The following is a 14,653-nucleotide window of genomic DNA, read 5'->3' on the forward strand; positions in this document are numbered from 1 at the left end:
CAGTTGGGGAACCATGTCTCCGAGCTGGAGAAAGGCAGTATAGCTGTTTTTGTTGTATTTAGCTGTGTTTAACATCTCTTTGACAATGTCCTCTCTCTCTTCTCAGGGCTAGAGAAAGGCAGTCAGTACAGTTTCCAGGTAGCAGCTATGACAACAAACGGCACGGGCCCAGCCAGCGAGTGGTTCACCGCAGAGACGCCAGAGAATGACCTTGATGGTAAGACACAAACACTTTATTTACAATTCATTCCGTCGTCTTCTTGCTGCGTTTTCAAGTGGGCTTCATATTCCCTATAGTGCACTACATTAGCCCTGGGCAAAAGTAGTGCACTATTTAAGAAATAGGGTGCCATTTGGGACGCGGAACCTCCCCTCCTCCTCCTCGTCTACTACCATGCCTCCCTCTGTCTCTATCCCCCCGAGGCAGGGCTAGAATCTTGTATTCAGACACGTCCATCTCTTTCCACGTTGTGTGTGTGAGTGAGGTGTTTAAATATTGAGACAGTGGTGTGACCAAGGTGTATAAAGCAGATTTTACAGATTGAGCATCATGCAAAGCTGCTGTGCAGGCATCCACTGTGTCCTCCGTCCCAAATGGCACCCTATTCCTTATGTAGTGCACTACTTCCGACCAAGGCCAATAGGGCTCTGGTCCCCAAAAAAAATAGTGCACTAAATAAGTATTCGGGTGCCATTTGGATCTTAACCACTCACTGTGCCTGGTACAACTTAAAAGCATTTTGTTTCATATTAATTATACATAGCCTGACCAGAACAAGCTGTGGCAGCCAGGCAATTAGGAAGGAGATTTAAACAGGTAATGCATCTAGGAGAGCGGCGAGATAAGGAAGGGATCAATCAGGCAGATGCATTTAGGAGATGACAGGGGAACCTAATGCAATTCTAATGGATTATCACTCAATACACTGATATTAACCTCAGAACGTCTTCCTAGCATCCCTTCCTAGAGGATTACCCAAACTGTCAGATCGCGTTAGAAGGCTTTGGTTTACAGGTTTAGCTAGAAGGATCCACTGTTAGTGCTGTTTCTGATTTGGATTTGATTTGACTTAATTGATTTGACCGTTTAAAAAAACACAATTCAGCCACATAAGTCGATATACTGTGAGAAAATATCATCAAGGGCAAAACATTTTTTTGTAGGTCTCAGTTCGTAGAGCATGGCCCTTGCAATGCCAGGGTAGTGGGTTCGATTCCCGGGACCACCCCCGTACGTAAAATGTATGCATGCATGACTGTATATATTATCATTATGACATTTTAGGCCCATTTCCATGGTTATTCTGTGTTATCTGAAGCTTCCCATTTGGGTGTACATTTCTTTCCAGAGAGCCAAGTCCCGAACCAGCCCAGTTCCCTCCACGTCCGGCCCCTTCCCAACAGCATCATCATGAGCTGGACCCCGCCCCTCAACCCCAACATCCTGGTACGGGGCTACATCATTGGCTACGGAGTAGGAAGTCCCTATGCTGAGACGGTCAGGGTGGACAGCAAGCAGCGATACTACTCCATAGAAAACCTGGGTGAGTTCTCTTCTACAGCTTGGTTGAACCAGACTGAACATTGTACTAGTCTGGTTAGTGGTAGTACTGCAGACTCCGGAACAAACATACACTTACAGTGAGGGAAAAAAGTATTTGATCCCCTGCTGATTTTGTACGTTTGCCCACTGGCAAAGAAATGATCAGTCTATAATTTTAATGGTAGGTTTATTTGAACAGTGAGAGACAGAATAACAACAAAACAATCCAGAAAAACGCATATCAAAAATGTTATAAATTGATTTGCATTTTAATGAGGGAAATAAGTATTTGCCCCCTCTGCAAAACATGACTTAGTACTTGGTGGCAAAACCCTTGTTGGCAATCACAGAGGTCAGACGTTTCTTGTAGTTGGCCACCAGGTTTGCACACATCTCAGGAGAGATTTTGTCCCACTCCTCTTTGCAGATCTTCTCCAAGTCATTAAGGTTTCGAGGCTGACATTTGGCAACTCGAACCTTCAGCTCCCTCCACATATTTTCTATGGGATTAAGGTCTGGAGTCTGGCTAGGCCACTCCAGGACCTTAATGTGCTTCTTCTTGAGCCACTCCTTTGTTGCCTTGGCCGTGTGTTTTGGGTCATTGTCATGCCGGAATACCCATCCACGACCCATTTTCAATGCCCTGGCTGAGGGAAGGAGGTTCTCACCCAAGATTTGACGGTACATGGCCCGTCCATCGTCCCTTTGATGCGGTGAAGTTGTCCTGTCCCCTTAGCAGAAAAAGACCCCCAAAGCATAATGTTTCCACAGCCATGTTTGACGGTGGGGATGGTGTTCTTGGGGTCATAGGCAGCATTCCTCCTCCTTCAAACACGGCGAGTTGAGTTGATGCCAAAGAGCTCGATTTTGGTCTCATCTGACCACAACACTTTCACCCAGTTCTCCTCTGAATCGTTCAGATGTTCATTGGCAAACTTCAGACGGGCCTGTATATGTGCTTTCTTGAGCAGGGGACCTTGCGGGCGCTGCAGGATTTCAGTCCTTCACGGCGTAGTGTGTTACCAATAGTTTTCTTGGTGACTATGGTCCCAGCTGCCTTGACATCATTGACAAGATCCTCCCGTGTAGTTCTGGGCTGATTCCTCACCGTTCTCATGATCATTGCAACTCCACGAGGTGAGATCTTGCATGGAGCCCCAGGCCGAGGGAGATTGATAGTTATTTTGTGTTTTTCCATTTGCGAATAATCGCACCAACTGTTGTCACCTTCTCACCAAGCTGCTTGGCGATGGTCTTGTAGCCCATTTCAGCCTTGTGTAGGTCTACAATCTTGTCCCTGACATCCTTGGAGAGCTCTTTGGTCTTGGCCATGGTGGAGAGTTTGGAATCTGATTGATTGATTGCTTCTGTGGACAGGTCTTTTATACAGGTAACAAACTGAGATCAGGAGCACTCCCTTTAAGAGTGTGCTCCTAATCTCAGCTTGTTACCTGTATGAAAGACACCTGGGAGCCAGAAATCTTTCTGATTGAGAGGGGGTCAAATACTTATTTCCCTCATTAAAATGCAAATCAATTTATAACATATTTTACATGCGTTTTTCTTGATTTTCTTGTTGTTATTCTGTCTCTCACTGTTCAAATAAACCTACCATTAAAATTATAGACATCATTTCTTTGTCAGTGGGCAAACATACAAAATCAGCAGGGGATCAAATACTTTTTTCCCTCACTGTAGCACTGGTGACTTGGTTACGAATCCCACCTCAGCCCCTACTCTCTGTCTCCCTTTGCATCTGTGTCTCTCTATATACAAATGATATGTAAACCACAAAGCATCTCAAATTAGAAGTACGGATCTAGGATCTGTCCATATAATCTTATATGGAGGTAGTTTAGAGAACCGGAATGTTTCCTCTCCTTGCATCAGAGCATAACAGTACGGTAGACAGAGGCTCAACACGCCAGGATCTGTCTGTCTGGCTTGACTGGTAATGGATGTCTGTAGGCTCTGTCGTAGCCGGCCGCGACCGGGAGACCCATGGGGCGGCGCACAATTGGCCTAGCGTCGTCCAGGGTAGGGGAGAGGGAATGGCCGGCAGGGGATGTAGCTCAGTTGGTAGAGCATGGCGTTTGCAACGCCATGGTTGTGGGTTTGATTCCCACGGGGGGGCCAGTATGAAAAATACAAAAAATAATGTATGCACTCACTAACTGTAAGTCGCTCTGGATAAGAGCGTCTGCTAAAATGACTAACATTTTAAATGTAAATGTATTCCGAATGTATAGAACTATAACAGTGGTTTAGCAATGCTACGGCACATTATCTATGCCTAACGAATACAATCTGGAAGGGTAATCCATCTGCAAATGTTGCATATTTATTATTACCGATGTCAGTGCTTGAATCTTCTGGGAGACTAGCTCGGATGAGAATATCATCGTGGATCAGTTAGGATCTATTCGCTGTTCCTTACAGACCTGTCTGACCTCTCTGTGGTCCTATGACGGGTCATCTATGGGTCACGTACGGAGGACTCTGTCAGAACGATACGAGACAGTCCACATCCAGGGCTTAACCCCAGATCAACAGCTGTTGAAGACAGGTCGTCTCTAAACCACAGATCAACAGCTGTTGAAGACAGGTCGTCTCTAAACCACAGATCAACAGCTGTTGAAGACAGGTCGTCTCTAAACCACAGATCAACAGCTGTTGAAGACAGGTCGTCTCTAAACCACAGATCAACAGCTGTTGAAGACAGGTCGTCTCTAAACCACAGATCAACAGCTGTTGAAGACAGGTCGTCTCTAAACCCCAGATCAACAGCTGTTGAAGACAGGTCGTCTCTAAACCACAGATCAACAGCTGTTGAAGACAGGTCGTCTCTAAACCACAGATCAACAGCTGTTGAAGACAGGTCGTCTCTAAACCCCAGATCAACAGCTGTTGAAGACAGGTTGTTTCGCTTACAACAGCTACACCGTAGCTGTAAAATCTGGCATGCAAGATTACAGTAATCTGACCTCCATGGGACTCTACCGTTGATGACAAACTGTAAGCCTTCAGTCAATGTTGACCTTCTCAGAGTGAGTGGTATTGGACCAGAGAGGGCTTCTGGTAGGATCAGCAGGAGACAAGTACAATAATCAGTATTTACTATTCTGGCGGTAATAGGATTATTCTACAAGATATGTTTAGAGAATTATGCTGTTTTCTAATACTGGTGGTCATAAATGAGAAGTATTTCCATTGATGCAAAGAGTTTTGTCAACAGAATCCTTGTATTGACCTTATTATTTAATGAGTTATGTTTAGAGCGATGTTAATTTCAATTTATTTTTAAATATACTGGCCATCAATGTGAAAAAAATCAATTGATTTCAAAGACGAGTTCTAATTCTGTCAAACCAAATTCCACGTATTGACATGCCTTCCATGTATTCTGATAACACTAATTCTGTTTTTAAAACTGCATTTAATTCTAATCAATTATTTAACAGGAGCGTAATAAGAAAACACTTGAAGTTGAAATTAAATTAGGAAAAAAGCACAACCAATTTGCACGAGACAGGAGACAATAATAAATGGATATGATTTGAATATGCAGCCGAAACACCCTTCTACAATTCAATTATAGACATTACCCTGTTGGACACAACACACGTAGGGCCTACTGTACGGAAAATAGATTATTTAACATGCTATCATTTATACGTGTTTGTTATTTCTGGGTGGAAATCCATGTTCCAGTCTAGCTAACACACACACACACACACACACACACACACACACACACACACAGACACACAGAGACACACACACACACACACACACACACACACACACACACACACACACACACACACACAGAGACACACACACACACACACACACACACACACACACACACACACAGAGACACACACACACACACACACACACACACACACACACACACACAGAGACACACACACACACACACACACACACACACACACACACACACACACACACACACACACACACACACACACACACACACACACACACACACACACACACACACACACACACACACACACACACACACACACACACACACACACACACACACACACACACACACACACACACACACACACACACAGAGACACATATACGCAGCAGCAGACCATCACATAATCCCAGATCTACTGACAGAGAGAGAGAGGCATTCATACTAACAAATGAAACTGACCAAAAAATTGCACATTTCTATATTTCTATCTCAGTAAACATGTTTGGTTTTTTTTATCTCTCAAACCGAACGGTTGCTAGCTTGCTCTCATTTTAACAACCTATGCTCCTGTCTTTACACCTAATCTGCTCTGACATTATGGGCCGTTGCGCCATCAATATTTAAAACCGCCAGTTGGTTGCCATGGTTTCAATATTGAACGTCATGTGGTGGAAAAAAATAGCCTTAAATCAGGAAGTAGGTACTTCCTGTCCGCTGTTCCCATGGAGATTCAATTTAGACCCTGGCAGACAGGGGAACCTCTGGATGGAAGATGGACAGATGGGTCGGTTGGTCTGTCAATACTAATCAATTACACTTCCCTGCTTTTACATGTCTCTCCCTGTAGCTATGTGCTCCCATCGTTATTGACAGAGTTATACTGTTGTCCAAAGGGGGGGGGGTCTACAATCACCAACTAGTGAACCCCCACAAGCATATTTTCCCATAAGTGTTAGATATAATAACGATAAAACAAGTATATGAGGAAGAATATGGATATCCCCTTGAGTGTTAAATCGATGTATAATGATAATGGTCCAGAGATCTACTGTTGTGGCGTCTCCGTGAGGATATCTATCATTCGAACCATGCCTATTGGGAATGGATCATATTGTTCATGTCACAACGGAGAGATGACGGAATTTGAAAAGACATGTTATTTTCAAACTGTTTATATGGTGAAATGTCCTGGGTTAAACTATCTATGTGATAATGTTATGTTGAGTTAGAATTTGCTGCATGGGGCTATCTCAGTGTTGATGTGAATGTTCTAGAAGCTATAACAGTTTGACAAAAAAGTTGTGTGAAGTCTCAGTTGTGTGACTGACTTGGTATCTTGCTGTGGCAGAGACCACCCACTGAGGTGACGCTACTCTGTCTCTCTCTCTCTCTGTGTGTGTGTGTGTGTGTGTGTGTGTGTGTGTGTGTGTGTGTGTGTGTGTGCATGACTGACTCATACTCAACAAGGAGAACCATGACTCCATTCGGGGAGGATTGAGAGAACTAGAATATCAAGTAGAGATAGTGGTAGTTAGGGACTGAGAATAATGCTGTTCTCTCCATCTGTTCTCTCCAGCTGTTCTCTCCAGCTGTTCTCTCCAGCTGTTCTCTCCATCTGTTCTCTCCAGCTGTTCTCTCCAGCTGTTCTCTCCATCTGTTCTCGCCAGCTGTTCTCTCCATCTGTTCTCTCCATCTGTTCTCTCCATCTGTTCTCACCATCTGTTCTCGCCAGCTGTTCTCTCCATCTGTTCTCGTCATCTGTTCTCGCCAGCTGTTCTCTCCAGCTGTTCTCTCCATCTGTTCTCGTCATCTGTTCTCGCCAGCTGTTCTCGCCAGCTGTTCTCTCCAGCTGTTCTCTCCATCTGTTCTCTCCATCTGTTCTCTCCAGCTGTTCTCTCCATCTGTTCTCGCCAGCTGTTCTCTCCATCTGTTCTCTCCATCTGTTCTCGTCATCTGTTCTCGCCAGCTGTTCTCTCCATCTGTTCTCTCCATCTGTTCTCGTCATCTGTTCTCGCCAGCTGTTCTCGCCAGCTGTTCTCTCCAGCTGTTCTCTCCATCTGTTCTCTCCATCTGTTCTCGTCATCTGTTCTCTCCAGCTGTTCTCTCCATCTGTTCTCTCCATCTGTTCTCGTCATCTGTTCTCGCCAGCTGTTCTCGCCAGCTGTTCTCTCCAGCTGTTCTCTCCAGCTGTTCTCAACAGCTGTTCTCTCGAGACCTTGCGACTGTTACGGGTCTATTTTCAGAACTGAACTGTATTATTCAATGTTGTGCCTTTGTACCTTCACTGAAAGCTCCCCTGTGTTTCGAGGCTGTAGTTACAGCGTAATAATCTCTAGGCTTGAGTTTGTGCAACACACACACGCACGCACAGACACACACACACACACACACACACAGAGACACACAGAGACACACACACACACAGAGACACACAGAGACACACAGAGACACACAGAGACACACAGAGACACACAGAGACACACAGACACACACACACACACACACACACACACACACACACACACACACACACACACACACACACAGAGACACACACACACACACAGAGACACACAGAGACACACAGAGACACACAGAGACACACACACACACACACACACACACAGACACACACACACACACACACAGAGACACACAGAGACACACAGAGACACACACACACACGCATGCACAGACACACACACACACAGAGATACACAGACACACACACACGCACGCACAGACACACACACACACACACACACACACACACACACACAGACACACACACACACACACACACGCACGCACAGACACACACACACACAGAGACACACAGAGACACACAGAGACACACAGAGACACACAGAGACACACAGACACACACACACACACACACACACACACACACACACACACAGAGAGACACACACACAGAGACACACAGAGACACACAGAGACACACAGAGACACACAGAGACACACAGAGACACACAGAGACACACACACACACACACACACACAGAGACACACACACACACACACACAGAGACACACAGAGACACACAGAGACACACAGAGACACACACACACACACACACAGAGACACACAGAGACACACAGAGACACACAGAGACACACACACACACACACACAGAGACACACAGAGACACACAGAGACACACAGAGACACACAGAGACACACATAGACACACAGAGACACACAGAGACACACACACACACACAGAGACACACAGAGACACACAGAGACACACAGAGACACATAGAGACACACAGAGACACACAGAGACACACAGAGACACACAGAGACACACAGAGACACACAGAGACACACACACACACACACACAGAGACACACAGAGACACACACACACACACTTCTCATCACCTGTCAGTCTGGTTGTGGTCTATATAGAGTGCTGTATTCATAGAAATATGGCTGTAATATATTATGATATTGTCTAGTCATGTAATGCTCTGTAGCCTATGTCCCTGTTTCACATTATTGGTCTTTGAAAGCTCTTCTGTGTTCAAAGGCTTTGTAATAGTTCATTTATATAGCACTTTTCCCAGTGCTCAAAGCTGGTTGGAGGAGATCATCTCAATAGTGTGTTCTACGGTATGTTGTCTGTGTTTGTGATGATTCTACCACATTTGTATAATACTGGTTGGTTCTACAGTAAACCGACTGTAAGAACTGTGTAATTTATTGATTGATTGATTGAATCAATCAATCAAATGTTATTTATGAAGCCCTTTTTACATCAGCAGATACAGAAACCCAGCGTAAAACCCCAAACAGCAAGCAATGCAGATGTAGAAGCACAGTGGCTAGGAAAAACTCCCTAGAAAGGCAGAAACCTAGGAAGAAACCTAGAGAGGAACAAGGCTATGAGGGGTGGCCAGTCCCCTTCTGGCTGTGCCTGGTGGAAATAACAGTACATGGCCATTAAGGCCAGATTTTTCTCCAAGATGTTCAAACGTTCATAGATGACCTGCAGGGTCAAATAATAATCACAGTGGTTGTAGAGGTTGCAACAGGTCAGTACAGTACTTGGCTTTTCATAGCCGGGCATTTAGAGGTTGAAATAGCAGGTGTGGTAGAGAGAGAAAATTGAAAACAGCAGGTCCGGGACAAGGTAGCACGGCGAACAGGTCAGGGTTCCATAGCCGCAGGCAGAACAGTTGAAACTGGAGCAGCAGCACGACCAGGTGGACTGGAGACAGCAAGGAGTCATCAGGCCAGGTAGTCCTGAGGCATGGTCCTAGGGCTCAGGTCCTCCGGGAGGGGAGGGAGAGAGGGAGAGATTGATTGATGGATGGATTGATATTAACAGTATTACTGATGTTTCTCCCACAGAGCCCAGTTCCCACTATGTAATCTCCCTGAAAGCCTTCAACAATGCAGGAGAGGGGGTCCCCCTGTATGAGAGCGCTGTGACCAGATCTATAACAGGTACGTACGGCGCTAAGCTAGCTAGCTAACCCATTAAAACGTATGGTGCTAAGCTAGCTAGTTAACCAATTAAAATGTACGGCGCTAAGCTAGCTGGCTGGCTAACCCATTAGTATGTATGGCGCTAAGCTAGCTAGATAACCCGTTAAAACGTTTTGTGCTATGCTAGCTGACTAACCCATGAAAACGTTTGGTGCTAAGCTAGCTAACCCATAAAAACACATTAAGGTTGAACAGCTCTCAGAGAGTATTAGACAAGCGGATCACAGAACAAGCTACCCTCTCCAAAACGAACTGGCTCGTCTGTTCTGAACACGTTTTGAATCCTCTGAAGCCTCATGTAAAAGCATCCTTTAAAGGCCAAAGGACTTTGATTTCCATAAAGGACCAGACAAACAGGCCAGTAGCAGTACAGGTGGCGGTACAGCACACACACACACACACACACACACACACACACACACACACACACACACACACACACACACACACGGCAGCTTTCCCACAGACCAGACTAGGATGCATCCCAAATGGCACCCTATTCCCTCTATAGTGCACTACTTTAGACCAGAGAATGGCACCCTATTCCCTATATAGTGCACTACTTTTGACCAGAGAATGGCACCCTATTCCCTATATAGTGCACTACTTTAGACCAGAGAATGGCACCCTATTCCCTATATAGTGCACTACTTTAGACCAGAGAATGGCACCCTATTCCCTATATAGTGCACTACTTTAGACCAGAGAATGGCACCCTATTCCCTATATAGTGCACTACTTTAGACCAGAGAATGGCACCCTATTCCCTATATAGTGCACTACTTTAGACCAGAGAATGGCACCCTATTCCCTATATAGTGCACTACTTTAGACCAGAGAATGGCACCCTGTTCCCTATATAGTGCACTACTTGTGACCAGAGCTTTGGTTGAGTCATCCTCCAAAAGGAATGGGAGGTAGAGACATCCTGAGTTCTGAGAGTACAGGAGTCCACTACAACACACACTTATAAAGGATCACAGCTTTTTTTTAAAAATTTTTACCTTTATTTAACTAGGCAAGTCAGTTAAGAACAAATTCTTATTTACAATGACGGCCTACACCGGCCAAACCCGGACGACGCTGGGCCAATTGTGCGCCGCCCTATGGGACTACCAATCACGGCCAGTTGTGATACAGCCTGGAATCGAACCAGGGGGTCTGTAGTGACGCCTCAAGCACTGAGATGCAGTGCCTTAGACCGCTGCGCCACTCGGGAGCCCTGTGGAGGGATACTCCTGTGAGAAAGCCTGATCACAGCTTTGTGGAGGGATACTCTGATGAGAAAGCCTGATCACAGCTTTGTGGAGGGATACTCTGGTGAGAGGGCTAACTGATCACAGCTTTGATCTGCTCCAAATTAAATCAGAGCATCTTGCTCCTCGCTGCCTGGCAGCCACAACTCAACTCACTGAAATCTCAACGCTCACTTGATGTTCACACAGATACAGACTGCTTTATAGGGGCAGTCTGCAATTGCTACATCAATTTTTGGACTTACAGTGCATTCGGAAAGTATTCAAACCCCTTCACTTTTTCCACATTTTGTTACATTACAGCCTTATTCTACAATTAATGTAAAAAAAAAAAACACACACACAATACCCCATAATGACAAAGCGAAAACAGATAAAAAAACAAAAACAGAAACACCTTATTTACATTATTATTCAGACCCTTTGCTGTGAGACTCGAAATTGAGCTCAGGTGCATCCTGTTTCCGTTGATCATCCTTGAGATGTTTCTACAACTTGATTGGTCAGGGAGGTAACCAAGAACCCGATGGTCATTCTGACAGAGCTCCAGTGTTCCTCTGTGGAGATGGGAGAACCTTCCAGAAGGACAACCATCTCTGCAGCACTCCACCAATCAGGCCTTTATGGTAGAATGGCCAGACGGAAGCCACTCCTCAGTAAAAGGCACATGACAGCCCGCTTGGAGTTTGCCAAAAGGCACCTAAAGGACTCTCAGACCATGAGAAACAAGATTCTCTGTTTGGCCTGAATGCCAAGCGTCATGTCTGGAGGAAACCTGGCACCAACCCTACGGTGAAGCATGGTGGTGGCAGCATCATGCTGTGGGGATGTTTTTCAGCAGCAGGGACTGGGAGACTAGTCAGGATCGAGGGAAAGATGAACGGAGCAAAGTACAGAGAGATCCTTGATGAAAACCTGCTCCAGAGCGATCAGGACCTCAGACTGGGGTGAAGGTTCACCTTCCAACAGGCAACGACCCTAAGCACACAGCCAAGACAACGCAGGAGTGGCTTCGGGACAAGTCCCTGAATGTCCTTCAATGGCCCAGCCTGGACTTGCACCCGATCTAACATCTCTGGAGAGACCTGAAAATAGCTGTGCAGTGATGCTCCCCATCCAACCTGACAGAGTTTGAGAGGATCTGCAGAGAAGAATGGGAGAAACTCCCCAAATACAGGTGTGCCAAGCTTGAAGCATCACACCCAAGAAGACTCGAGGCTGTAATCGCTGCCAAAGGTGCTTCAACAAAGTACTGAGTAAAGGGTCTGAATACTTATGTAAATGTTATAATTCCGTTTTTTACTTTTTTTAAATTAGCAAACATTTCTAAAAACCTGTTTTTGCTTTGCCATTATGACGTATTGTGTGTAAATTGATGAGGATTTGTATTTCTTGAATCCATTTTAGAATAAGGCTGTAACGTAACAAAATGTGGAAAAAGTCTAGGGGTCTGAATACTTTTCCGAATGCACTGTATCAATTAATGATATGTACCCAATGATTCTTGAAAAATATTACTTATAAATGCCTCATGAGCTTAGATCAACTGTCTTACCCCATCAGAAGCCAAAATATTAGCTTGTTTTACTCGAATGTTTGTAATTATAGTAAATGTAAACAAACACTATATTTTTATATCATGAATGGTCATTCCTTGCATCCATAGCTCTGTCTATGAATTTGAGAGAGGTTATATTTCTCCAGTCCCATCCCTCAGCGTTTTACCGAAACAGGGGCGGGGAAAATGCTTTGTTATTGTTTCAACTGCGGATTCCGGATTGCAGTGTGTTATTGACATACAATGTTTTATGATCATATGGGGTAGGGCCACAAGGATAAACATATTGACATATTGTAGCTATTTGTTTTTGTTTTCAAACCCGGGTTTATTCATCCATTAACAGTTGTGAAATGATATGAAAGAGAGTGTATGTTTGCCATAATGCCTCCAGGATTTTCCAGGGATTTGATTCATCTACTAGACTAGAGTTCTATCCCCACCATTACATTATAGAATAAATACATTTTGTAGAGCTGTTTTCTGCAGTCTTTTTCATAACTAAATAGAACAATTTCCCCGTTCTGTCAGAATAGAACTACCGATCCCGTCCTGTCAGAATAGAACTACAGATCCCATCCTGTCAGAATAGAACTACAGATCCCATCCTGTCAGAATAGAACTACAGATCCCATCCTGTCAGAATAGAACTACAGATCCCATCCTGTCAGAATAGAACTACAGATCCCATCCTGACAGAATAGAACTACAGATCCCATCCTGTCAGAATAGAACTACAGATCCCATCCTGTCAGAATAGAACTACAGATCCCATCCTGTCAGAATAGAACTACCGATCCCATCCTGACAGAATAGAACTACAGATCCCATCCTGTCAGAATAGAACTACAGATGCCATCCTGTCAGAATAGAACTACAGATCCCATCCTGTCAGAATAGAACTACAGATCCCATCCTGTCAGAATAGAACTACAGATCCCATCCTGTCAGAATAAAACTACAGCTGTGTTAGTTGCACCACTGTCTCTCCTACAGAAAGACTATCCCAGTATGCTACATGACTGTCCCTGCAAGGTCACACGGAGTAGCAGTATTCACACACTGACTGGTGGCTGAGAGAAAGACACACTTGACCCTAACCTTAACCATAAACTCAACCCCTAAACCCTAACCCTAATTCTAACCCAAACCCTAAACCTAACCCCTAAGCCTTAAATAGCCGTTGTCCTCGTGGGGACCTAGCTGCTCGCCTGAATGGCTGCCTGCATAGCTATGAGATATTCATAATTTAATGCTGGCTCACATCTTTACGAGCTGCATTACAACGCCTTGTTAAAGGCTTGCCAATAAATACTGCAGCGAGAGGGAAATATATTCTGATCCCTCCGTCAGCCATTTAATCTTCTGTGTCTCTCAGGCCCTGCTGGAGACAGGAGAGTGAGAGAGGGAGAGAGGGAGATAGAGGGGAGAGAGTGAGACAGGAGAGAGAGACAGAAGAGAGAGAGAAAGGGGAGAGAGAGAGACAGGAGAGAGAGACAGCAGAGAGAGAGAGGGGGAGAGAGGGAGACAGGAGAGAGAGACAGCAGACAGAGAGAGGGGGAGAGAGGGAGACAGGAGAGCGAGAGAGGGGGGGAGAGAGACAGGAGAGAGCGAGAAGGAGAGTGAGGTAGAGAGAGAAGAGAGATGGATAGCTTCCCTCCCTCCTTCTCTCCCCGTCCATCTCAACGCTTAGCCACTAATTCAACTCACCAAAATGGAGATAGCTACGTTTTTCACATTATGCTGCCGGCACCCACAAGATGTATGGTTGAGACCTCTTGTTTAGTCTTTGGCTGTTCATCCGTATTCTAATGTGGGGCTCTGAGTTTAACCAATGATGAAGTCGGATATCATCACTTGTCTTGCTTGGTGAAATACGCCTCTGTTGTTGACAACACGTTGCAGACATTAATTCTAGTGTCAAACTGAGATGTACCTTGATGCTTAATGTGTTTACATCTATCTGTCTGTCCTCTTTAGACATTAGTAACACTTTACTGAATGCATATATGTAAAATAGGCTAACTTTTGGCTTTAA

General features: G+C 44.9%; 1 protein-coding gene across 1 annotated transcript in view; it reads left to right on the forward strand.

Annotated features, from left to right (window-relative positions):
• The window catches only part of LOC311120079 (netrin receptor DCC-like), a gene marked incomplete at both ends in the record, with an annotated part of 83,607 nt that overhangs the window by 55,830 nt on the left and 13,124 nt on the right, over positions 1–14,653 (forward strand). Inside the window, 3 exons of the mRNA XM_084194696.1 lie at positions 107–217; positions 1,350–1,544; positions 9,664–9,759. Of these exons, the coding sequence (XP_084050822.1) occupies positions 107–217; positions 1,350–1,544; positions 9,664–9,759 (402 nt within the window). The remainder of the gene's footprint in view (positions 1–106; positions 218–1,349; positions 1,545–9,663; positions 9,760–14,653) is intronic.

This window comes from Coregonus lavaretus (assembly GCF_964263955.1).
Source record: "Coregonus lavaretus genome assembly, contig: HAP1_SCAFFOLD_1688, whole genome shotgun sequence".
NCBI classification, from domain to species: Eukaryota; Metazoa; Chordata; class Actinopteri; order Salmoniformes; family Salmonidae; genus Coregonus; species Coregonus lavaretus.